The sequence below is a fragment of the Pseudorasbora parva genome, chromosome 16, assembly GCF_024679245.1.
Source record: "Pseudorasbora parva isolate DD20220531a chromosome 16, ASM2467924v1, whole genome shotgun sequence".
NCBI lineage: Eukaryota > Metazoa > Chordata > Actinopteri > Cypriniformes > Gobionidae > Pseudorasbora > Pseudorasbora parva.
Genome location: NC_090187.1, coordinates 31,025,817 through 31,053,001, shown reverse-complemented (window position 1 = coordinate 31,053,001; position 27,185 = coordinate 31,025,817). Strand labels below are relative to the sequence as shown.

The 27,185-nt window shown below is 41.1% G+C and overlaps 1 protein-coding gene across 1 annotated transcript in view; it reads right to left on the bottom strand.

Annotated features, from left to right (window-relative positions):
* Positions 1-27,185, bottom strand: part of cdh13 (cadherin 13, H-cadherin (heart)) — a 486,341-nt gene that overhangs the window by 196,062 nt on the left and 263,094 nt on the right. The window contains exon 6 of the mRNA XM_067420253.1: positions 19,958-20,102. Coding sequence (XP_067276354.1) covers positions 19,958-20,102 — 145 coding nt within the window. The remainder of the gene's footprint in view (positions 1-19,957; positions 20,103-27,185) is intronic.

The following is a 27,185-nucleotide window of genomic DNA, read 5'->3' as shown; positions in this document are numbered from 1 at the left end:
AAGGACAAACGATCGATTTGTGTAAAGAAAAGACCCAAAAGCGATCACTGTCTCTCCATCCGCCCTAGATCATGCCCACATTCAAAAATAGCCAATCGAATGATGAAGTGGATACAATGATGTATTAAGTCACGGATTGTGATAGGTAATTGATGGACCTTCGCAGTGATTTGTCATGAGTTGATTTAAAATGTGATTACATTTAAATGTGATGCTTTTGTAAGTACTGATAGTACTGATTTTTTTAAATTTTTTGTTATTTTATATGAAAACAAACTACCAACACATTATATAAATGTGTTCCTTGATAGGATGTAATATCAGGAAGATTGAAATGTAAAAAGCTTTGGAGATTAAAGATATCATTAATTTACACATTACGCAGTATTGCGTAAACCCTTAAACTAATCAGAATCATCACTGGACCTTACAAAGACATCAGTACAGTAATAGGCAATCTTTTGTCATCAGATAACCAGTTACTTAGAAAGAATTACAAGCTCACCCAGTCACTTTCTCTTGTCAGTTGAGCTGATACAGTTGCTTTTCCCCCTCCCACTCCATCAGACTTTCTTCAGTCGCTACGTGGCACAAGCTAAGCCATCCAGATCTCTTGAGTGCTGTCTGAAAATCACTTTTGATGTTCAAAACTATGATGCGTGAAACTATAAAAGGTCTATGAAGTAATTAAGAAGCTTTTTCACTTGTGGGGCTATAAATGCCATGCTTGTGTTTACCCCAAGGGACCAAGTAAGCCTGAATGCATCTTGACAAATGCAAGGGTGGAAAGCAATTCAAGTCATTTGATGAAAAACGTCAGGGAAATGTAACCAGCCTCCCGCTTTTTATTTCGCCTGCTTTATTAGTTTCATAGCGCTTTTTGAAAATCTATTCCGATGTCTGTCAAAGCGGCTGGGAAGTTGGGAGGAAAATAAGACAATGAAGCACATTTAATTTACAATACATTTAGACTTGGCTTTCTTTAAACATCTAAATCTACAGGATTGAGGCCGCCCAGGTGGGACCGAGAGGCCTATTGATTACGCTGTATGTGCACAGTTTGTTCTTGCCGTTCCCTTCTTTCATACGGCACCTCTACACCTGCCACCTCATAAATGTCAAACCCACTCCGTTCACCTCTAAGACATTCTGCTATTGATTTCTTTCCTTCATTTCTCAACTCAAAAGAGCCTGCCATGACCTTATTCCTTCTTCTATTAATGCAACTCACGTATGCCTCTATAAAACCTCTATAAAAAATTGTGTGAGATTTTACCAGACGGCTTACGAACTTCCCTTCTCGGCTTTAAACCTGTGCTTACACAACATACTTCCTCAATTAATGTATTTCATGCCACATTATTAGACTTGAACATGGATGGGATCAAGTCCCTCAAAGACTACAACTGATTTAAAGTGGTCTTTAATTGTGGCCATGCCATGGGACCCCTGTGCAATAATTATTCTGTATTATCAGCAACTTGATATGCCACACCTGTGAGGTGGATGGATTACCTCGGCAAAGGAGAAGTGCTCACTAACACAGATTCAGACAGATTTGTGAATAACATTTGAGAGAAATAGACCTTTTGTGTACATTGAAAAAGTCTTAGATCTTGGAGTTCAGCTCGTGAAAAATTGGGACAAAAACAAAAGTGTTGCTTTTATCGTTTTGTTCAGTGTATGTCTCATATTAGTTACTACTCCTTACAATAAAGTTAATCAGGTTTGGAACTTGTTTTGTATTTTATTATGATGGTTATACACATTTAACGACGCATTTTAAAAGTATTTTGAGTTCGGGGGGAATGAGAATGAAAAACAGTGCAGAAAAATACTGTATGCCAATTTTTGTTGACATGAAGAAGTGGGAAAAACAGTTTACGCGAGGATGTCACAAAGCTTCTGAGTGCTTAAACTGAATTATATATATATATATATATATATATATATATATATATATATATATATATATATATATATATATATATATATATATATATATATATATATATATATATATATATAAACACAACCTATCTTTCTCACCTCTCCAACTCCATCAATCTTGTTCTCTGTCACTTTTGTTTAATTAAATGAAAACATATAAAGACATGTTTTCTCTACAGTTTTGCACCTACACCTTCTGATGTTTCACAGTATGTAGCCTAATAATTAGCAGATTTCTTCTGACAAATTTTCAGGATAATAAACATCTGTCATACCTGTGAACATTTGTCATGCGTGTTTTCAAGTGATTTATATTCAATCTTTTGTGGTAACTACTATGTTTCCTATGTAAAAAAGTTTCCTGATTAAATAAGCATGTTATTTATTAAATCGATAGTTCACCCAAACATTTAAATCATGTCATCATTTATTCACCCTCAACTGGTTCCAAACCGGTATTCATTTATTTCATCAGCTGAACACAAAAGAAGATATTTTGAATAATGTCGGTAACCAAAACACTTGATGGTCCTCATTGACTTGCATAGTATCTATCTATCTATCTATCTATCTATCTATCTATCTATCTATCTATCTATCTATCTATCTATCTATCTATCTATCTATCTATCTATCTATCTATCTATCTATCTATCTATCTATCTATCTATCTATCTATCCATCTATCTATCTATCTATCTATCTATCTATCTATCTATCTATCTATCTATCTATCTATCTGTCTGTCTGTCTGTCTGTCTGTCTGTCTGTCTATATATATATATATATATACACACACACACACACACACACACACACACACACACACACACACACACACACACACACACACACACACACACACACACACACACACACACACACACACACACACACACACACACAACAAACAAACATGTGAAACAGAAAAAAAAGAGTTCAATGGCAAGTCAATTTGTGTGACGAGTCAGTTGTGTGACGCAATTTTACAAAGTCAAATTTTCACAGCGATGGGACAGATGATTAGGGTGGTAGATGGATCAGAAAAGTGCTCGCAACCATCCCACAAGCCCATGAGGTGCCATGCTCCCCAAACCCGCCGAGGTCTGTGATCAATATCCAATCAAAGCGTTCAGGCCCTAAAGCAAATGTGCACTCAGGCAGCAATCCTCCCAGCTAACAGACTGTATGCAGCTAAAGTGGGACACAAATAATTAAAAAAAGACTGTAAGACAGGAACACATCAGGCCAGAAACAAAAAGAGCACTCGTTTAATATCCAACTTTTTGTACAAACAAGCCCTTCCGATATATTTTAAAATAAGCAAGACTATAAGAGGCAGCTGGTACCTGAAACTAAACAAACTCAGTTACACTAAATACTGAATTGCATTAGATAGAAAGAGGGGAGACACATGCAGGACATGGAAGACTTGGTCGCGATGTGGAGATCATGGCCTGGAGGATTAGAAGCGTCAAAAGCTGTTCTCTCCACTGTGATTTGTAACTAGCATCTGAAATGACACTTGAAGAAAGTGTCACTACTTCTGCTTCTTAGACGACAGTATGTCACTGGCAGCTAAGCTTGCTTCAGAAAGACACTTGGTGCTTAATCCTGAGACTTAACATTCACCATCTACACTTGCACAAGCACCCACAATCCTCTGTATGCGATTCAGTGGTCGATTTCAATAATAAAAAGAAAGCAAAAAAAAAGACACAGAAATACAGCAGCATACAATACATATATAAATTATTGTTTTAACTGAGATGTCACATCGCTATTTTATGAGGAATCTGACATAGAGGTTGAAACAGTAATTATATTTGTGTGGTAGGCTGCTATGTTTTTTTCCCTTCTTTTTACTATCCATCTTTTTCTGTAAATGGCAAACATAGCGGAGAGTGGGGCACAACCTTTTTGACTTCCTCAGTTTGTGTAGATCCACTTGTGGTTCAGAGTATTTTTTTTTTCCCCACATTAATTTCTCACATGCCTAGTACAATTATGCGGTTTTGTTTCGTTTATACAGTGTATACTTTTTTCTTGATTTGCCCTAAAAAATTAAAGTAAAATGTACATTGTAACGTGAGGGGCAACATGTAACATTTACATATGACAGCTTAAAATGTTACCTGATAATCAAAAAAATATTTAAGACAAACTAAAATAGTTTGTCAATAAAATAGGAGTTAAAAAAAAAGTTAAATAAACAAATAATAAATTTAGACAATAAACACACAAAAAAAGCATTTCTGAACATTGACTCTCAGTCTTTATTCACCCTTTTCCTCATGGTTTCTCAACAGAATTCATAATGGAATGGAATGGAATGGAATGGAATAGAATATTTCTCAACATAATGTTGATAGTAGGCAACTACTAATTACACAATGTTTCATCATCCTGGTAAGTGTGTGAAGTTTTCAACCATGTGTGTTAACGTCTCAGGTTACGTATGTAACCCTAGTTCCCTGAGGGAACGAGACGCTGCGTCGAAACGCTGTGAGAACGCCTCTGCGTTAATGCGTCGTGAAGCGCCTGTAGAACCATTCCATCGGAAAAAAGATCGATCGTCGGCGTGATGACGTCATCGACCGGAAGCTATAAAACGTCCGTGAAAACAAACAGGAACTAACTTCTGATAAAGCCTGAAGTAAGTGATCACGGACACGCCGGGAGTATGGCAGAGCGACGCAGCGTCTCGTTCCCTCAGGGAACTAGGGTTACATACGTAACCTGAGACGTTCCCTTTCGGGGAACTCGAGCTGCGTCGAAACGCTGTGAGAACGCTTATACCCACATCGCCATAGGACCAAGTGTCTCGTATGTGTGAAGCCGAAGCGCACACGGTTACGAGAGAACCTGTGCCCCTACTGTAGATGCCAGGTCTAGCTCGTAGAACCTGACGAAGGTAGAAGGAGACGACCATCCGGCCGCGTTACATATATCATGGAGGGAAGCCCCCGACAAAAGTGCTTTAGAAGCAGCCATACCCCTGGTTGAATGTGCCCGGACAGCCAAAGGAGATGGCTGCCCGGTAGCTTCATAAGCAAGTGAAATGGCCTCGACCACCCACTTGCTCATCCTCTGCTTGGATACAGGAGCCCCCTTCTTAGGGGGTCCGAAGCAAACAAACAATTGTTCAGTTTTTCTCCACAGGGCAGCTCTGTGGACGTAAGTATCCAGTGCCCTCACTGGACACAACAGATTTAAACTTTCCTGGTCTGACGTCAAGAATGGAGGAGGACAGAAGGCTTGTAGAGTGATGGGGCCCCGTGGGCTCGTAGGAACCTTGGGGACATAACCCGGCCTGGGATGCAGAAATGCTTTCACCATCCCAGGCGCGAACTCTAGACATGAGGGCCCTACTGACAGGGACTGAATATCTCCTATCCTTTTAAGAGATGAAATGGCCAAAAGGAAGATAGTTTTCAGGGTGAGGAACTTATCCGAAACCTCCTCCAGAGGTTCGAACGGAGGTCCGGACAAGCCCCTCAAAACAATGGCCAAGTCCCATGCCGGGACCCTCGAGTGCATAACTGGCCTCAACCTTAATGTGCCACGAAGGAAGCGTGTAATTAGAGGGTGTCTTCCCAAAGACACTCCACTGCAAGGGACGTGGACAGCACCCAAGGCCGCCACGTACACCTTAAGTGTGGAGGGGGTCAACCCTGCAGAGAACCTCTCCTGCAGGAACTCCAGCACTGTACCAACCGGGCAGTTAACTGGATCCCACTGGCGTTCTCTGCACCATGCTGAGAAAAGTCTCCATTTCAAAGCGTACAGCTTCCTCGTGGACGGAGCTCTGGAGTGAAGGATGGTCTCTACGACCTCGGCCGAGAGACCCTCCTCTATGAGCCTAGCCCCCTCAGAGGCCAGGCCCACAGTTTCCACATCTCCGGGCGTGGGTGCAGGAATCTCCCGCCCGCCTGAGAGAGTAGATCCCTCCTGGTCGGAATCTCCATCGGAGAGCCTTCCAGGAGAGATATTAGGTCCGAAAACCATACTCGGGTCGGCCAGTTCGGGGCCACTAGAAGTACCTGGGCCCCGTCCCGGCGTACCCTCTCCAGAACTCCTGGAAGCAGGACAATCGGGGGGAAGGCGTACAGAGGCAGCCTCGGCCACTCCTGTACCATGGCATCCAGCCCCAGCGGGGCCAGATGGGTCAGAGAAAACCACCGCGGGCAGTGAGAATTCTCCGCCGAAGCGAACAGGTCTATCTCTGCTTTCCCATAAACCTTCCATAGGAGCTCCACCACCTCTGGGTGGAGTCTCCATTCCCCGGGCCTCGGCCCCTGTCTCGACAGGCTGTCTGCTTCCTGGTTTAGGGCCCCCGGGATATATACTGCCCTGATTGACAGCAATTTCCCTTGGGCCCACAGGAGGATCCGATGTGCCAATTTGTCCAACGGACGAGACCTCAGACCCCCCTGGTGATTTATATAGGCCACCACGGACGTGTTGTCTGTTCTGACTAGTACGTGGTGGCCCCTGAGGTCGGGCAGGAACTGTTTCAATGCAAGAAACACTGCGAGCATCTCTAGCCGATTTATGTGCCAGTGCCGCTGATGTTCCTGCCATAGACCCTGGGATGAGCGACCACTCATGGTCGCCCCCCAGCCCGTGAGGGAGGCGTCTGTCGTTAGCGTTACGCGACGAACATGAGCCCCCAACACGGGACCCTGAGATAAAAACCCCGGGTTTTTCCACATGACCAGAGCACGTAGGCATCGCCGCGTGACTTTGATCGTGCGGAGCGGATTTCCCCTCGGGGAGAACCCTTGTGTTTTGAGCCACCACTGCAGTGGCCTCATGTACAGTAGGCCAAGAGGTATCACGTTGGACGCTGCTGCCATGAGACCTAACAGTTTCTGGAACTGTTTCACAGTGACGGCTCGGCCTAGCTTCTGTTCTTTGGCGGCTGCCAGGATCGACGCTATGCGTGTTGGCGATAATTGCGCCCGCATAATTATCGAGTCCCAGTTCACACCTAGAAAAGTGGTTCTCTGAGCCGGAGAAAGCACACTCTTCTTGGCGTTCAGCCTCAACCCCAGCTTCGACATATGGGCGAGAACAGCATCTCGATGCTGAACCGCCATCTGCTCTGTATTCGCTAGAATCAGCCAGTCGTCGATGTAGTTCAGTATGCGGATGCCCTGAAGACGCAGCGGCGCCAGAGCTGCATCCACACACTTGGTGAACGTGCGGGGTGACAGTGCTAGACCGAAGGGAAGTACACGATATTGGTATGCCTCTCCCCCGAAGGCAAACCTCAGGAACTTCCTGTGATGTGGAAGGATGGAGACATGAAAATACGCATCTTTGAGGTCTATGGTGACAAACCAATCCTCCGATCTGACCTGCGCTACAATCTGTCTGAGTGTAAGCATCTTGAATTTGAGCCTGGCCACCGAGCGATTCAATAGCCGCAGATCTAATATCGGGCGTAAGCCCCCATCCTTCTTCGGCACGATGAAGTAACGGCTGTAAAAGCCAGACTCCCTGCTGGGAGGGGGAACCCTCTCTATAGCCCCTTTTTGCAGGAGTGTCTCTACTTCCTGTGCCATTACCAGAGCCTGCTCCGGGCCCACCTCTGTAGGTAGGACACCGCAGAAAGGAGGTGGCCGACTTCTGAATTGAATGGCGTACCCCCTTTCTACTATCTGCAGGACCCAATGAGATATATTTGATAGACGTTTCCATTCGTCTAGAAAATCTACTAAGGGAACCAGCCTCTCGAGGCTGGCCTCTGGTGTTCTTCAAGCAACAAATGCAGTGCCCTGAAGCGGCGGACCGGCAGGGAACGACTGACTTGACTGCTCGGGGACCCCCCGAAGGGGGTGCGGACCACCCTCGGGTGGCCCGCGGAGACCGACTGCGCCCCGGCATTGCGGCGGGGTTGGCAGCGCGGCCCCCCGAGGGTGCCGCAGGGAAACGGGTACCGTTGGCAGGGGTAGACACCGTTTCCCTACGGGGGGAACCACCCTCAGCGTCCTGACGCTTCTGGCGTCAGGAACGCTTCGACGAGGCCTTCTTGGCGATCAGGACTGTCCGCAGATCAGCCCTGCCCCTCGAAGGCCTCGCCTGAGAGCGCCGCCCCTCGTCCCCACGCTGAGGGGGAGCCCGAGCGGCGACGCTCTGCTTTTGTTGTGCCCTGTGAGCTGAGCTCGTACTCGGCTTGGGCTGCCTGATGTCAGCGGCAGCCCCAGGGACCTGGACTCGGAGAGGGAGAAACTGCTTTAGCGCCGCAGCTTGTTTCTTTGACTCCTGGAACCTCTCGGTGACAGTGTGTACTGCGTCACCGAAGAGGCCACCAGGAGACAGCGGCGCGTCGAGCAGAAAGCTCTTCTCCCTCTCTTTGATTTCGGTGGGGTTGAGCCATAAATGTCTCTCCGTAGCCACCAATGCTGCCATCGAGCGGCCAACACATCTGGCCGTCTCTTTGGTGGCCCGGAGAGTTAGATCGGCTGCTGTTCTAAGCTCATTTATGACGTCACCCCCCACTTCATCGCGTCCATCTAGATCCCTGAGCAGGTCAGCCTGATAAGCCTGCATAATTGCCATGGTGTGTAGGCATGCAGCAGCCTGACCTGCCGCCGAGTACGCTTTGCCCACCAGTGCCGACGTTGTTTTCAATGGTCTGGTGGGCAAAGTCGGGGCCTTTAGGGACGATGCCGAGGAAGGCGAGAGATGGCTCGCGAGCGTCTCTTCTACCTTTGGCATCGCCCCATAACCGTAGTGCTTCAGCCCCATGATGTTGCTATAGACCGAAGTCTGAGGGCTGAACACACGGTATGATGCCGGTCTCCTCCATGACGTTGCCACCTCGGTGTGCAAATCATGGAAGAATGGCAGGCCCCGCCGCTGAGGTTCTGAAGCGCGAGCGGGCAGGAATCTTTCATCTAATTTACTAGATCGTCTCTTTCCTGCCTCAGATCTCTCTACGGGCCAGTCAATATTTAATCTGGCCACGGCTCGCGTTAGAACCTCAACGAGCTCATCACTCGCAGGGGACTGAAGTGGCGAATCTTCAGTCGCGATGCTCTCAACGTCCACCTCCTCGGAGCTGGATAGTTGGAGCACCGGCGGCTCTCTCGGGGGGGAAGAAACCGCAATGCGTGCTTCCAAGCCCCGAGAAGAACCGCTGGATGGAGCAGGTGAGGGCAGAGATAAGGCAGTGCCCGTCTCAAACCCCTCTGCAACATCCAATTGTGAACCCCACGACTGCAGCCTCCGCTCTGCCTCGGCAGCAGCGGGACCAGAGCCGCGGGGAACACGAGCCGAGGCACCCTCCTCGAAGAGTGCCCGGCGGGAGCGCAGCGTTCTCAGTGGCATACGCTCACAGTGCTCGCAAGCAGCCCCCTCGAGGGCTGCCTGGGCATGCTGCGCTCCCAAGCATGCAACACAGAGAAGATGTGTGTCCCCGCCCGTGATGTAGCGTGGGCAGGGAGGAACACACTTTCTGAAATTGCTGCTTTCACTCGCCATTTCTATCTATTTTATTTTCTCTTTTTTCTGTTAATATATGAAATATTTAACAAAAGGGTGGAAAATCTCTGATAATAGACAGACAAAAACACCAAATAGACAGACAGGTTCACACAGATCGCTTACTGAAGGCACAGAAGCTAGTTCCTGTTTGTTTTCACGGACGTTTTATAGCTTCCGGTCGATGACGTCATCACGCCGACGATCGATCTTTTTTCCGATGGAATGGTTCTACAGGCGCTTCACGACGCATTAACGCAGAGGCGTTCTCACAGCGTTTCGACGCAGCTCGAGTTCCCCGAAAGGGAACTAACTGGTTAAGTTGTGGCCCGCTCTCCCCTACAGTGTTCATTCAAACCTATATAGGTGTGCTATACATTTTGTCCATAATAATATATTTATAGTATATATTTAACTATACTATTGAATATAGTTATTTTTGGTCCTTGTTTTAGTGGGCAAACTCAAACTAAAATAGATCATTTATGAAGCCTTTGCACTACAATCATACTGCAAGTGTGCTAAACATAATCAAAATGAATTATTGACTATATTATGGCAACAATCAATTGTTGTTTTGTGGGACAAATGGCCCCATTCATGTTCCATGTGTCTCCTACACATATTCTCAGGCTCTAAGAGGCTCTAAGTATTATTCTTTTGTCCTTATTATATTTACTGATGCCTTTCCATTCTGTTTTAACTCCTAATTCCAAACTTGTCACTTCACTTTCTTTGACTTTGTATATAAAAATAAACCATTCCAACGATCTTTACTTTTCAAAATTAGTTGTAAAACATAATCGCTCTAGGGCAAGCTAGCATGATAGCTAAGCACAGCATGACACGGTTAACAGGTTTAATACAACAACATTTAATTCATTTAAAACTTATTGGGGACCCTTTGGAAGTTTGCCAATACCCCTGGTTGAGAAGCACTGCACTAAACCCTACTTTAATTAGTTTTATATCATCAGACATTAAATAATTAGAAGCCAGTTATGTTTATGCTAAAACACTGACTAATGCCATAATAATAACATTACTCCCCTGCTTGAAATCAAACACATCTAGAAAAGAGAAAAAACGAAAAGAAAAGAAAATAGGATTGTTATTTATGAATGCTCTGTTCTCTGAACCAGCTGGTCGCCTTACATTTTTTTTTCCAAAGCGCTTTAAAAGCCAACGCATCTAAAACAATTATCTCATCTGGAAATGTACCAGCGTAAAAGTGAAAGGAAGATAACCAGGCCTGGAGCTCTGGGAGTCCCGGGGCTTTAAAATAGCATCGGCCATCAAAGACAAGGGACAACGAGACAGGGAGATGGGCCGAGATTGGTTTTCGTGTGTCTTGCACGCTCTGTCTGCTTCTATTCCTCACTGGGAGAAGTAACAGAAAAAGTGAGGGACAGATAATCAAGTGCGGGCCTGCGGAGGGCTGGTGGATTGTGGGTAGAGGAAAGAGCTGAAGCTCTTTAATAGATTAGAAGCACTCGTGTAGCGGAAACCCCACAGGGAGCCCACGGCCAACCCGCCACTCATGTCTGGGGCAGCTCCCTGTCCTTTCACAGGCCCCTGAAACTCCAAGAGTGTCTTTGCCATTTGCATCACAACCCCCAGGACTATAAACAAGCAAAACGAGAGTGAATGAGAGAATAAAGAGGAAAAAAAAATCAATTTGAATGGCACGTAATGATGCAATTTAGCTTTGAAATGATGCAGGCTAGCACACTGAGTTCAAGTGCGATGATGTGATTTACACTGAATTCATGAAATATATTCAAACGATGTTTGGAGGGTATCGAATCAAAAACTCAAGGAGACTCTTCTGAAAAATCCCGCTTAAGTTGCAATCTGTGTTTTGATAGTATGTTAACTGGTTTCTGGCTGGTCCAAACTCCTCATTAGCTGGTTTTTTGAAGATGATACTCTTGTCGACCTCTCAGTGACCAGCTTGTACTGTACCTCCTAACACTGATTCAGGTCATATTTCTCAAAAACTCCAAATATGTAGTTTGAACCAAATTTGACTCATAAAAAGAACAAAATAATAATAATACAAATGTTGTTGTTTTTTACATCTTCATGTGTTCTTGTTTTATCAATACTTTAATGTGGGTAAGTTTCATAAAAGAAAAGAAACATTATGAACAAAAAGCAGAGGAAAAAAACGTTTTTGTTAAAGACTACATCCAGATTGGATGCGGAACGATGATCTAAACATTAATGAGTCCAATAACATCCCCTCAAGCCTCACAGTCCTATACATTGACCTGGTTTGATATTTCATTCAGTCAGGCAGTTTTGATTAATATGCTGTTTAATGTTTGATGATCGCGTTATATTACATGTGCATAAGCAATGCTTTTATCACTTGTTTCTGCTTCTTCCTCACCTGTGTTTTGATCCAAAGATTCTGTACAGAAGATGTGTAATAGCGCCTCATACCATATAACAACATGTGAAGTGCCGGAAAATTCAGTCAATGGTGGGGAAATAATAATGTAACAAAATTTGGAAATGCACAGATTACATCCACAGTAGAGAATATAAGCATAAGTGGCTTGTACCAGCTAGAAACCAGACACTGTGTTCCAAAACTCAGACACAAGCTTAAGCGCGCGAGAGAGAGAGAGAGAGAGAGAGAGAGAGAGAGAGAGAGAGAGAGAGAGAGAGAGAGAGAGAGAGAGAGAGAGAGAGAGAGAGAGAGAGAGAGAGAGAGAGAGAGAGAGAGAGAAAGAGAGAGATTTTAATTTAAATGACTCATACACTGAATATAGTTGAAGTCTTAAGATAGATGAATAGTCTGGTGGTAATTTGGCATGTGAGAACGCTGCATGAAGTAAAACGTAAACTAAGTAAAATATCTTGCTCTGACTGACAGCTAATCCAGCTGTGATTGTGAGGGATGCAGATGCTGCCCTGAACACCTGTGTCATCCCTCATGGGATATATCTGTGTAAACCAGATGGAAAGGAACTCTCATGTGAAAGACAGCTGCAACCCGGGACAAAATCACACAGCAGGTGAGAGCGAATAAACAGCCAGGTGACGAGCAGTGTACGAGCACTTGTATTTATGCTAATGTACTGTATTGACTTGGCCAAAGTTAACAATATATATGTGTGTGTGTGTGTGTGTGTGTGTGTGTGTGTGTGTGTGTGTGTGTGTGTGTGTGTGTGTGTGTGTGTGTGTGTGTGTGTGTGTGTGTGTGTGTGTGTGTGTGTGTGTGTGTGTGTGTGTGTGTGTGTGTGTGTGTGTGTGTGTGTGCGCGCACTGTGTTAGGGTAGGGTAAGGGTTTGTTTCAGGGTTAGTTGCATAATTATGCATAATTTACTGTTATTACTGTAGTAAGCAAAGGTAACATATGTAACAAGGACATTGTAAAATAAAGTGTTTCCATTAAATTTACTGACAACAAGTTAAGAAGAGTATGAGTGGATGAATGAGTGGAACATACAATATAACGTTATTCTAAATATCTGCACGTTCAGAATGCCGTTCAGCAAATCAAATCCAAGGACCAGAACTAAGTGTTGTATACAACCACAAAACTGTTCTTTCTTGGTCGAAAACAAGTTTTCTACTTTAGCACAAACAATTCAGAGAATAGTTCAGTATTAGTCCATCATACAGCAGTCAGCATGTGATTGATCGACAGATAATGAGGCATTATGGGATTGAAAAGCCGCTCTGCAGCAGGGAGCAGGGGTCATCCTGTGAGAGCTCTGCGAGGGAGACATTGGCGCTGGGAAATCCTAATGGCACAGACATCATGCCATTATGCTACAAATTACCTGCCGGCATTAGTGTCACCCTCAGCCCAATCATTTTCCAGCCAAGATCAATCCGAGCTGGGGTCTAGCCGACCCTCCTCGGGGGCCTGTCCTGGCAATTAGCTATTGATTTTTTTAGCCTTTTATTTTCTGAGGCCAACGCTCCGCCAGCCCCATGCCACTTTCTCCGAGCTGCCACGTCAGGCCGGAGGCTGCAACACAGCTGAGATGTTGAACAGCCCTGTCAAAAGGTGAAGATATACAGGCAGAGCATCAGGTAGTCACCAACCTCTGCCACAGAGAAGAACATCAATGATTACAACAGTCTAAATGGGTCAGTGGTGTTGACAGACCACCTGAGCTATGGCACAACCCACACAATTATACCTCTGTACTAGTTAAGCTTAAGTAAATCTATCTATCCCGATCAGGCATGACATTATCTCTTCGTCACGGCACCTGTTAGTGGGTGGGATATATTAGACAACAAGTGAACATTTTGTCCTCAAAGGGCAGTGTAAGGATTTTAATGGGTTTAACAAAGGGCCATGACGGCTGGGTCAGAGCATCTCCAAAACTCAGTGGTCAGATCAAAAGTGTCTATCAAAAGTGGTGCAAGGAAGAAACAGTGGCGAACTGGCGACAGGGTCATGGGCGGCCAAGGCTCATTGATGCACGTGGGGAGTGAAAAAAAAGGTACGAGTTAAATCTTTTTTCTAATCATGGATACAGCCCAACTTGTACTGAACCTGTAACACTCATTTGAGCTGCTGAAAATCACAGGTCAATTGAATAAGGAAGCTGTTTATACTTCAAAAATAGAAAAACAAAAAAAAAGAGACAAAAAAGCAGACAAGAGCAAAGGCAACTGAGAAATGAAGATATTTTCCCCAACAAAAAAAATAGCCTAGAGAGTGAAAGAGAATGAGAGAGAGAGAGAGAGAGAGAGAGAGAGAGAGAGAGAGAGAGAGAGAGAGAGAGAGAGAGAGAGAGAGAGAGAGAGAGAATAAAGGCCTGCCAGAAGTCTAACTGTTTGCTCAGTTATCACCACACACAGAAATGTCAGTGCGCTGCTGTGTTTCCCCAATAGGCAACTGTCCTCCCAATTCAGAACAAAATAAACATTTCAAACGACACACGCAAAAGAATGAGAAGGGAGGTGGGGATGAGCTGGTGGAGAAAGAGAGAAATAATTATACATTCAAGCCATATGTTCATTACTACCACCATCAACATTGTCCTGATGTACTTCCGTAATGGATGTTCCTAGTCATTTTGTCTACATTTACAGAGAATGTGTTTATAATTGACAAACTAAAGCCCTGCTTGCACCAAAATTACTCGGAACAATTTGTACCAGGAACTTTTTTACAGGAAACAGCATATTCAGAAAGCTTGTAAAGCTAGATTTAAAATGACAATGTATATAATCAGCTATTACGGACATTGCACGTGAGATGGCTGAGACGAACGCACGTCATCAGACAGAGAGCAACTGATATTTACTGAACGTAGGCCGAACCTTTCAAAAGACTTTTAAAAATGCCGGTTGAAATAAAATGCTTAACCAATCAGCATGTTCAGCACCAAAGTCCCGCCCTCGAAAGTTCCTGAACTTTGAAAAAGTATACCTCGCGAGCATGGCCGTTTGGAGGGGGAAATATTTACCCAGAACTTCATTTAGATCCTGGTTCCTGCGGTCTAAACACACCGAGTACCTCCCAAAGTTCCTGGTTCCCGGGTAAAGTTCCTGTGGTGGAAACGCGGCTTAAGACTCTCAGATTGGGACTTAAAAGGTGACGCTACACGGGGCCATTTTTTTGGGCGATGTTGCTTGGGCGCTTTCCAATTGAGAATCTATCATCACCCCATGTATCATCACCTTAAAACCGATTAGATCAGTAATAAAATCAAGACTTGCCCTAAATTTAGCTCTCCTTAAATGTCATTTCACTTAGTTCTTGACTTGGCACTTCTTAAAACTGACAGAAGTAAATACGTGCACATGTGCATATAGTCTCACAGCCTTGCAACTTGTTGAAAAGGCAGCTTGCAGAAACCTTCACTAATCAGGCACCGTGCTGAGCCCTTTAATTTCTAACCTGTGCCAGCGGTCATGCTGATTAAAGCAGGCAGGGGGTAGGGGCAGAATATCTTAAACCCAAGACCCAAGTGGGAGGCCTGTGACTGTGGGTTCCAGTGCTGATTAATGTAGGCTCCTTTAAAAAGCTCTCAATTCCCATTTTTCATTTCCTCTCCGGACACACACTGGCATACTTTTCTGCTTAACGGGGCCTTTGAAAAGCGGCGTTAAAAAGCAATACAGATTCATCCTCCCTTTGCCAGGCGCTCAGGAGACATAGCGGAGGAGGCACGCTGTGCACATCTGCACCCGTACATACACAAGCCTAAAGAGGAGAGAGGAAGTCACTGAAAAACCCCAGTCCCTGCGGCGCACACCTGCCCCCACAATGCACTGCACACGTGCTCCTTGAGTAGAGCAGTGACAATAGCAATCTGAACAGGAACTCTGCACCTCTGAACAACTGGTCAGGACAAGACGCCATGAAACGATAAAAGCAATTAGTTTGATTAGCATGAAAGATGATGAAACTATAAAAAGCACCTCTATTATTGGTAAATGGTGTGAGGCTTTTCAAATGATCGACTTAAAATATGTTCCATGGGAAAATTATTATAATTGAGAAGCAATAGACATTCAAATGGATCTACTCTCCATAAATCTTCCCCATTAAGGTATCTTAAATGATGAGAGAAATGCCAATGAAAATTGTAGCAAAGAATAAGAGCCAAAATATAAATTAATTTAAAAGAAGCACTCAGTCCTGATGGCAATAAAGAGTATAAAAGAGAGGGAAAGTTTTTTAACAACTAAGCTCTCTTTGGTTCTTCACATATATATATATATATATATATATATATATATATATATATATATATATATATATATATATATATATATAGCAGGAGTCGGCAGAATATATATATATATATATATATATATATATATATATATATGTATGTATGTATTCTGCCAACTCCTGCTCTATTGGATTGAGATCTGGTGACTGTGGAGACCATTAGAGTATTGAGTATAACTCATTGTCATGTTCAAGAAGCCAGTTTGAGATGATTTGAGCTTTGTGACATTGCACGTTATCCAGCTGGAAGTAGCCATCAGAAGATGGGCACACTGTGGTCATAAAGGGATAAACTTGTTTAGCAACAATACTCAGTCTGTGGTGTTTAAACAATGCTTATTTGGTACTAAAAGGCCCAAAGTGCAGGAACAGCCTGAAACATTGATACAAGGCAGGATCCTAACTTTCAGTAGCGGCTCCTGACTGTAAATTTAACGCTAGTTTATGGTAAACATTTATATTCTAATCGCTGAACACATCAGAGACACTTTTGGCACAATTCGACTGTCCTTGTGTTATTCAGCCTGAGCTGACAGGAGAGGCACCCGGTGGGATCTTCTGTTGTAAGCCATCTGCTTTAAGTTGATATGCTATGCATTCAGAGATGCTCTTCTGCAGACCTCAGTTGTAACAAGTGGTTATTTGAGTTAATGTGGCCTTTCTATTAAATTTTAACAGGTGGCCATTCACCTCTGACATCTGGCATTAACAAGTAATTCTTGCCCAAAGAACTACCGCCCACTGGATATTGTCCCTTTTTCAGGACTTTCTCTGTAAACCCTAAAGATTGATGTTTGTGAAAACTTTCAAAGTCACTTAAGTCCCCTTTGTTCTGCATTTTAAAGCTCAGTTTGAACTTCAGCAGATCGTCCTGACCACACACTGATTTGCTGCTATGTGATTGGCTGATTAGATATTTGCCTTAAAGGTGCAGTGTGTATATTTTAAAGGCATCTAGTGGTGAGATTGTGAATTGCAATCACCCACCCCCTTTTGAAGCAATAAAAACATAATGGAAAACATGTATATTACACTGTATTTCTGTCAATGGATCCTGATAAATATTACACAATGCACCTTTTACGAGCAGTTGAATAAATGTAACTAATAAAGTGGCTGGTGAGTGAAAATATTATATAAAATGCATTTATATATACATATATATTTTTTTCATTAGTTAGCTATTAATAATTTAATATTGACAATTGATTGTTTAAATAATTAAGTTATTATAACAACTGATGGTTTAATAAACATTTTCCCCCAAATTAATATATAATATAATAAGATATAATTATATAAAAAGAAACTTTCTGACTGAACAATGCTTGGCCTGAAGGTGTTTATGTTCTCCCTGGTTGCATGAAGGTCTTAGTTTAATTTCATTAAGTCTTTCAGCCAAATGTCATTCCTCTTTTGGTGATTAGATAAACTCACTTTGCTTAACTGAGTTAAAGCAAATCTGGAAGCGGGCAGAAAGTTCCCCCACTGTTAGGGACTCTCATCTCCTTCCGCTCTAACTCACTCCTGACTGAGCGCACATTACCATTCATCGGGCTAAATGTATCTACAAAGCAGGTACATTGTATCCGCCTACTCTACCTGGATCAGTTCATCCTGCCCTTATCAATGATGTTTAAGGCTGACGTCTGTTTGTTTACGTTGTAATGAAAGCAGCGCAGCGCACTCTTCACGGAGAAAAGGATTTGATATGATCTCTCCCGTCCTATTGTGCTAACCATGCTCACTGAGGTGGAGTTCACATGTACAATACAGCTACAAGAGTATGTTTAACTGTGTGTGTGCATTTTTTTGGTGAGTGTGTGAGTGATTTAGGAAATGGAGTAAGTGTAGTAATAAAAAGGAAAGAGGCAAAGTGCAGTCATGGAATTGTTGAAGAATTCTGGGGAAAATGATGAAAGGATCGTGAAATGGAAGTGCAGTACTGAGGCCTCTAAGGACGGGGTTATGTCTCAATGAATTTTTTTTTTTTCTGGAGGGCAAGGGACTAAAGAGAGTGTCATGCCGTTTGTAAATGGTCCAATTCTTGTATGATTTATCAGACACATCATGAAAACAATGTAGCATTCTCTGGTGGCGAGATAAACGCAGGCTGCCATTTGTGAGGGATGCTCACGATTAGCTCGGCGAAGCTATCTCTGCGGTGCGCGTTGTGAACATACACGCACGGAGATAATGTGTTTGCTCATTAGGGATGACTTGGAAAGTGCACTTTTAAAAAAAATAAAACATGTAATCTTTGCTTTATAGATATGCTGAGAGGAAACAAAAGGGATCATGTGCAACCCTTTACAAACACTTTAGACATTATGATATAAAATGCATTATTTATGTAACATTCTCTTTGCAGTAAGATGATGAAATTGTAGGACTGAATTGTTTTTCGAAAAAGAAAATTTTTGGTTTTATATTTTCTGAAGAAAAGTTATCTTTGCCAGTGCAAAAAAAAAAAAAAAAAAAAAATAGTACACCATCCTTCTCACACTATTCAGAAGTTTGAGGTTGGCAAGATGTATTATAATCTCCTCACCAAGGCTGCATTTATTTTGATATTTGATTAAAACAACAACAACAACAACCCAATATTTTGTGAAATATTATTATAATTTAAAAATGCATTTTTTTAATAATATATTTTAATATAATTTTATATAATTTATATAGTTTTCCACAAATATATTTTCTGATGGTGGAAACCATGACACAACTGCATTTATTTGAAATATAATCTTCTGTAACAATGTAAAAGTATTTTATGTCAACTTTGATCAAGTGCATGGATCATTGCTGAATAAAAGTATTAATTTGAGTACATGCACACACGCACGCACGCACGCACGCACACGCACAAACATTTGTAGTGTCAACATCAACAGAGTCAAGTAAGTAAAACCTTAAAGTCCTAGAGTCAAAGTAAAGGCCTTACATAATGAACCGTTATGTTTGTATTACCTTAGAATGACCCATTTCTATCTGCATACACCACGGGTCCCCTTATACTGTAGTAAAGACGCCATTTTGTGCCGCCACGCTTCTACAGTAGCCCTGAATGGACAAACTTCTCTACAAAACACACTCTCTCCTCTCCCCGACAACAAACTTTTTGTCCTCTGCTGACACTCGTAGAATCTGGACGAAAGGGAGGGGTGAGTGGTGGGTGATTGCAATTCACAACCTTACCACTAGAGGCCACGAAGATTTACACACTGCACCTTAAAGGATATAGGGCTAAATAAATAAGCATAATTATTAAGCTAGAACAGAACATAGTTTTAGAAAATATTGTTTTTATTGCATCAATTTATTGTACAACATTGTGGTCAACACAAACCCTGTTTATCTTTGTTGGAAACGAAACCTTGCTGAGAACCATTGCATTTGATATTGCTTGGGGCTCTACTTCAATAAGCCTATTTCTATCTGCCAGGTGAAGTTCGATCACTTAGTCACTAAGTAACAGCACACACTATTCAACAAGCCACACAATTTGAGGTATCATTCACGTCTGTAGCACAAAAGCGGGATGAGTTTCTCCAAGGCATTTAGTATGCACTATAATCATAGAGATGCAAACACAACTAATGAAAAACAACAAGTTACAGTCCTTATCTTTCACAGGCTGTGTTCCATCAAACTGAAGCAAAGTACTGCCACTAGTATCAAAGACCTTTAGACCCTTAGCCAATTCTCTCGACTTTCTTCTTCCAGTAATCAGTTCCCTAGACACATTCATTTCAACCACAATAACATGAACACTGTCGGGTAAGGGTAAAGTACCTGTGGGGGAGCCCTCCAGGACCTCCCCAGAGTAGCGTGGCTCCTTGAAGACTGGTCTGTTGTCATTCTGGTCAATAACAGATACGTCCAAGTCTACTGGTCCCTCTACCAACTTGCCACTTAGGTCTGTGGTGGATACCTGGAGCTATGGGAGAGAGAAAGACAAAAAAGGGAAAAACTCAGTTGTTTGTTTCTGGCAGTAACTGACAAAGTAAATGAAGTGTTTCTTCGGTTGCTTTCAGTGTCAGGCAATTGAGATTTCACATTATGTGATGCGAGACGATTCTTAAAGAGAAACCTGGAGAAAACTTTGAATGGATAACAGGATTTTTGTTTTAAAAAAGATTTAAAAAAAAGAAAGAAATACAATTTTTCATATTTAAGAATAATCATGTATACAGAAAACAAGAAATGCTCTATATTTCACTTGTTCTTTCTTTCACCATTTGCTCACCATTATGAAACAGAAAGATGTCTCTTTCAGTATGGACACTTTTGGCCTTACCATAAATACATGTTTCAATAGTTTATATAATTTGTATACTGTCTCAATATTCCTAGAACCACCATGAACAAATGTCATTTCCATGTCAACTCAAATCACACATTTTTGGTGGATAATAAATTCAAATAAATTATAAAAACTTTGTTTTAATATTCATCTCACACCTAGCATTGCATTTAACCTACTTACATACAATTAAATCCTATTTAAAAACCCACTGAGGTTTGTTTACATATATCACAGTTCGGCCAGAGCTGTTGAGCTTGTCAAAGCCGCATTTGACAGCCAGTCTAATGGATTCTCTTTTAGATTTAATATGAAACTGTTACTAAAGAAAAACAGTGTTCATCGTCATGAGAATGTTATCTCTTCTATGATTCTATCTAGCCCTCCTCCTAATCTCCTCCAAATCACTAGGTTCATGTGACACTAACGCAAAACCAGACTTAATTTGCATATTTACACTTTCTAAATCGTTCCCTATCCCCTAATGCACTATGTGCCTTTTACTAGTGTTGTAGTACTCGAGACCGGTCTTGGTCTTGAGACCAGTCTTATAAGACTATTTTTTGAAGGTCTTGGTCTTGTCTCGGTCTCGGCCACATTTAAACTCGGTCTTGGATCGGTCTCGGACTTAGAGGACTTGGGATTTTATATCAAGACCAGACAAGACCACGACTGCAAGGATATCACTAAATTGCTGGTGCATTGTCTGATTTAACATCATAAATGTGATTTGATGTAAAACTTACCGTTTAAAATGCAATCAATAACTTCTTTGTAATGTGATTTCTTTTGTTACTGTGCTGCCGGGTTCAAAATCAATGCAACATTGTCTCAAAAATGCCCAAAATTCTGAAATTTAGTTTTATAGTTAGTATAGTATAGTTATAGTTTATATTTAGTTTTTTTAATTAAACATAGAATATAATTAAGCAATATCACAAGAGCCAGAGGGCTGTTTTCATGAAATAAGTGTGATTGCAAATTATATTGACTCATAACGTTCAATAAACAAACGTTCAATAAACAAGAAGTTAATATTTGTCTTTGCTAATTCGGCAACATCTCATTAATAAATGAATCAGCTGCTTTGAACAAATCAGTTGAATAAATTATTTTTGTGAATGTTAAATAATGTTAATGTTTCAATGATAAATTAATCAATTCAGATGCAACTTCTGTGCCATGAATTTTATTGTCAGAGGTTTGACTGGTATCAGCACTATAGTGTCTTGCTATTTTAATTACATATATTAACTGAATATAAGTAATTTCTCGGATAGTAGATATGGATCTTTTAGATGAATTTAAGGAGTGCTGGTCTTGGTCTTGACTCGGTCTCGCCCTGCCTTGGTCTTGTCTTGGTCTCAAACCCACAAAGTCTAGGTCTTGTCTTGGTCTCGGCACACGCTGGTCTTGACTTGGTCTCGTTTAGGTGGTCTTGACTACAACACTACCTTTCACCATATAGAAAATAGTAACTGTGTACAACTGAACGATTTTCAGCCACAGATTCAGCGTCTTTTTATAGTATAGGAGGACACATTCGATTCTAGAGAGCATTTGATTGGACTGAAAATCTGAAGAGAAGCTAAAGTGCAGAGTAATGTCATCAAAATCATAGATCCATATTGGCGGTAGTGAGAGACTGAACATTTTCAACGCTCACATCTTCTAAATCAGAATTTTTAACATTGTTTCGGTGGACACTAGCTTATAGAAAACGTTAAAGGGTTAGTTCACCAATAAAATGAATGACTTTTAATTTGCGACCAGTGATTTGTTTTTCTTTCATCAATACATCATGCGCAGAGTCAGAGTCCACTCTTCCACTGGAACTAGAATCGCGGACTGAAGCGTATACTTTATAAAGTTATGAATATGGATATTTCCCTACTAAAATTCAGCACTTTGCGTCAGAAGAAGACAAATGTAAAAAATATGTTAATGCAATCAACCCCTGAGACATAAAAACCCCTGACCGCAACTGAAGAAACATCTACAGACGAACAGAACAAACAACTGTAATTTATTCTAAAGTGTTTTCATGACCATTATTTCATTTCACAACATGACTAATCCTACTGTTCAGTGTCTCTCATAGTTCGCGATGAAAAATAGTTTGGATGATGGTGCAAAAAAATAAAAAAATAAACACAGACTGCCACAGTCTTTAGGTTTACCTCATGCGTAATGGCTACCTGTGCTGCCTGTGGCCAGTAATTATTGAAAGACTGAGTGAAGATGAGTGTTTGTCTGTGATTGTGGCTGATCTGCACTGTGAGAGCCTGTCTGCTCCAATGCTGCTGAGGAGAAGAGATACGGAGGACGAACAGATTAATATCTATCAAAAATACACACATCATTTTTTGAAGGCACTGCACAATTTGATTAAATTGTACTGCCACTGCCTCTTGCTTGCCTGATGATAAAACTGGCATATACATTTAATATTCATGCCATATTTGAGATGATAAGCAATGTTTGATTAAGTATGACTTTAATGTACTTTTTATTTCACCATTAAGACGGTTACATTAGCCCTCTATGGGACTAATTATGAAATCACAACTAGAAAAATAAATAAATGACTTTGTATTTTACATTTAAGGCTAAAATAATTTTCCAAAAATAATTTTCAACATCTGAACTTTAACCCTTTTTAGAGTGCCGTCATTTATAACTGACTTTGTCCAATTAAGGTAAATTATTTTTGGCCAATTGTCAAAATTCACACACTATCTGAAAGCAGGGGAAAAGTCTTTGTGTCTAAAAAACACAAAAAAAGCAAAGATTTAAATTTAATCTTGTGCTACTATATTTTATTCGGAACTAGGGGTGGGCGATAGACACGGTTAACCAGTAGAAAACCGGTTGAATAACTGGCAGTGATTTTGGACTATCATCTCTATCGTGGTTACACTTACAGTTATTGTTTTGTGCTCTGAAAACATATAGTTTGAATGCTTTTTAAGCCTTGCGGTTTAAAAATATGTTCAAAAAGCAGTGAAAGAGGACTCATTTCTGTGCTATTAGAGTGAACACATAAAGCCGCTGCTTATACAACAGTTAGGGAGTACAATAAACATAGCATTTCTCAAGGGCAATGTTTGAAGGGGACACAAATAATACAGGCAAAAATGTATTTGTAAGGATGTGTGTGGCATTGTGGTACACTGAAAAATAATCTCATCTTTGTATTTCTTATCTCTGTCATTTTATCTGGGCAACAACACATAGCAATCGTTTTTTATATTTTTTGTTGTTTATATACTGCGTGGGTAACATAATTATTAAATTATCTAGCGTCTTCTACATGGTATTGAGCAAATTCCAACACAGCGGAAGCTCTACAATATTAGCATAATATTTCACACATTGGTGACAACAAGCTACCAAACAATAATCAGTCCCATATCGGACTCATGGGGAAAAAAAATCAGTTATCATCCTTTATTTGTCTTTGCTAATTTATTAATAAGTCAACATTGTCTGTATTAAAGAGAAAATAATTATTTCATCTGATTATTTAAAGTGAATAAAATAGCATTAACAGCCTACTTAGTGGAGTTCAAAAACCACCAAAGAACTTTGTTCTCTCCCACCAGACTTGTGTGTGTAGGTGAGGTGCACACTGGATCAAACCACTGAGGTAAGAGAGGGGGGCTCTAAATGTTTCTAAACTTCACATTTGTATTGTTTTACTACTTATACAAATATATTTTCATTATATATAATTATATAATCTACAATACACAATGTGGTTTTTAATTATATGTTTTGGGGGCAGACAACCCTCCAGGACAATGTTGGTCCTGACCCCTCTGTCCCCTGACCCTGCGTGATTTAAACCAATGCATACAGCATGTGAGTACTGAACTTGGCGACTGAAGTTCTTTTTAGCGCCTTAATGGGCATGAACAGTCAAATCCATTGCGAGTATACTCATAAACAGAGTAATTTACGTCGTAAACTAATGTAAATGGTTAAGAAAGAAAGTGCATGTGTACATTAGAGCAGTGCATTTGCTGGTAAAGTGACAGCAGCCTAATAAATCTGCTTTGTTTTAATGTGTTGTGTTGTTTTGTTTTCATTTCTAGTGCTTAATGTTTTTCAGGTAGGTCTTTCATTTGTCTTTGTTCTATTGTAGTTTTTTATCATATTGTTGGTAATTATTTTCTTTGTTCCTATTTTATCACTATTTTTGCAATCAGTGATGAGATTTATGATATTTCTATTCAATTTTTACATCATGAAAACTTTATTAAAAGCAAATATAACTATATAATGATATATAAAAATGATTCATATTGTGATATAAGATTTTGGTCAAATTGCCCACCCCTATATGGAACTTAAATGTGAAAATGTCAAAAAATAGACACACATTCAGATGCATCTTCACTCCCTGGAAAGCAGTGAAACCGTGCAAAGTGAGAATCAACAATACTCTTCTGTTCCGTGTGCAATTCGATTTGGACCTGTTTAGTCATAAGTTTTAGAGCATCTCCACTTGTCAGTGCATTGAGGACATCTTTCCTGACCTCTGGTTGTAGTATGGATCACATCTTCCAAACTGGCATAGGGTAATGTACCAAAGTGCCTGTCTACCACAACAATCCGTGACTTATATTCTTTCTCTCTGCCATCACCCTCACTGCTTCTATCCTCCTTGATCTTGAACCTCCTTGAACTTTTTCTTTTTTTCTAATTCACTATGTAACTATCATCAATACTTTCTGGAAAAGGAGCAGCTTTTCCTCTCTGTCTTCTATAAAACACAGGGGGAAAAAGACTATTATCCTGCCTGCCAGTACTGAACAATAGTGCTAGCTCTACAGAAAAATTATGTATCACCTAAAAGGTCATTTATGCTTAACAGACAGATTTTTTTTTTAAATTGATTTTACAAAATGTGCACTGAAAATGACCCAAAATGCAAGAAACCATATATACCGTAAATTGATTTATAAAGAATGAATAAAGAAATAATTTATACTGTGTATTTCCTATAGTCTAAAATAAACGGAGCCTTGACAGCATGTGACCTAACATATGCTGATGTCTCCTTCAATTCCTAGTTTCCAAAAATGTCAAGCACATGGCACAGATTTTTATTGGCTGAAGGGGATATCATACAACAGTACTAAATATATATATATATATATATATATATATATATATATATATATATATATATATATATATATATATATATTTTTTTTTTTTTTTTTATTTTTTTTTATTGAATATTAATATTGCATTTTTAAATGTAATTTTCTCTGCGTCGTTTATAAATAACGATACACCTTAGAGAGTTGTGTTTTCTGATCCTTCCCTATCCTGCAAGCATTTGAGCATTAAGTCAGAAACATTTTGGACAATTTGGAGATGCTAATACAACAGAAATGGCTCAAATTACAACTTAGGCAAATTTGACACTTTTACTGAATCAAATCAAACTGATGCGATGAGAACCTGTGTATACCCTTGGCTAAAATTAATGTGAAGTGAATTGTCAGGTTCTAAGTGAATACAGACTATTGTGATTGGACTTAAAGGGATAATTCAATCCCAATTTGTATTTTTTTATTCTTTTTTGTCATAATTTTCTCACTCTCATGTCATTCCAAACCTGCATGACTCACTTTCTTCTGCGGAGCACACACAAAAAAAGATATTTCAAAGAGTTCTGGCACAGACATATACTGAAAGAAATTTATTTTTTAGTGAACAACCCCTTTAAGAGTTTTTTTCACAGCTTTTCCTCAATATCCTATTTTCTCAGCTTGTTTCAGCCCAAATGGACCAAAAATCCTCACTAAGAATCAAAGAGCCGGACCACAGAGTCCAAGGTGACTGAAAACGAGGTATAACTGTAGGGGAGGATGAATTCATAAAGAGACAAAAAGAAACATAGCGATGGGAAGCCGTACACAACCTTAAAAACAGGTAGACAAAGCAGCGAGTCGTGTGGGGAAAATGAGAACGCATATGAAAAAATAACAACAGCGCGGGGACGTGTTCGGAAGTGTGACGGGTGGGGTTCGCGAGAAGAAAAGGAGAGAAAGAACATTTATCTGCTTTTCACAGTGTGAAGTTTCACAAGGGCCCACCTGAGAGCGCAGTGATGGTTGAGGCGCTAGCATCTGCCTCGCTTCTGTGCCTCAATCTCTCAGCCCCGCCGCCTGAGTTGGGCCTCCCTAAAGCCCACATCACTTATTCATTCCTCCCATCTCCTAGTGCTGCCGTAACAGTGTGCGTTCCGTACACCCCCGGGAGGTGTGCATCGCAAAGCAAAAAAGGCGTAACACACAGCACGTCCCGTCTCTCTGCCTTAAACACAAACACGCACACTTGTACGACAAACATAATACCCCAGGCCAGACATGTTACTGCTTACTCGACGCTCCTGAGCAACTGGCCCGTGAAACACGTTAACCTGACGCAAATCACTGTCTGATAAAAGAGCTCAGATCTCCCCTACTGGGCAGCTCTAACGCTACCCTGTAGAGTTATGTTTTATTTGCGCACTATGCTGAAGCAACACTTTAAACTTAATGTACCAGATTCTGGTGGGAAGGGGAGATATAAAGAGCTTGTGCTGACAGACTTGCAAAGTTTTCACTATACAAGTGTATTCTACAAAACAGATGCTACTTGTGTCCTTCATATATATTGCATTAAATAAGTAAAAAAACAACGTTAGCAATAAATATC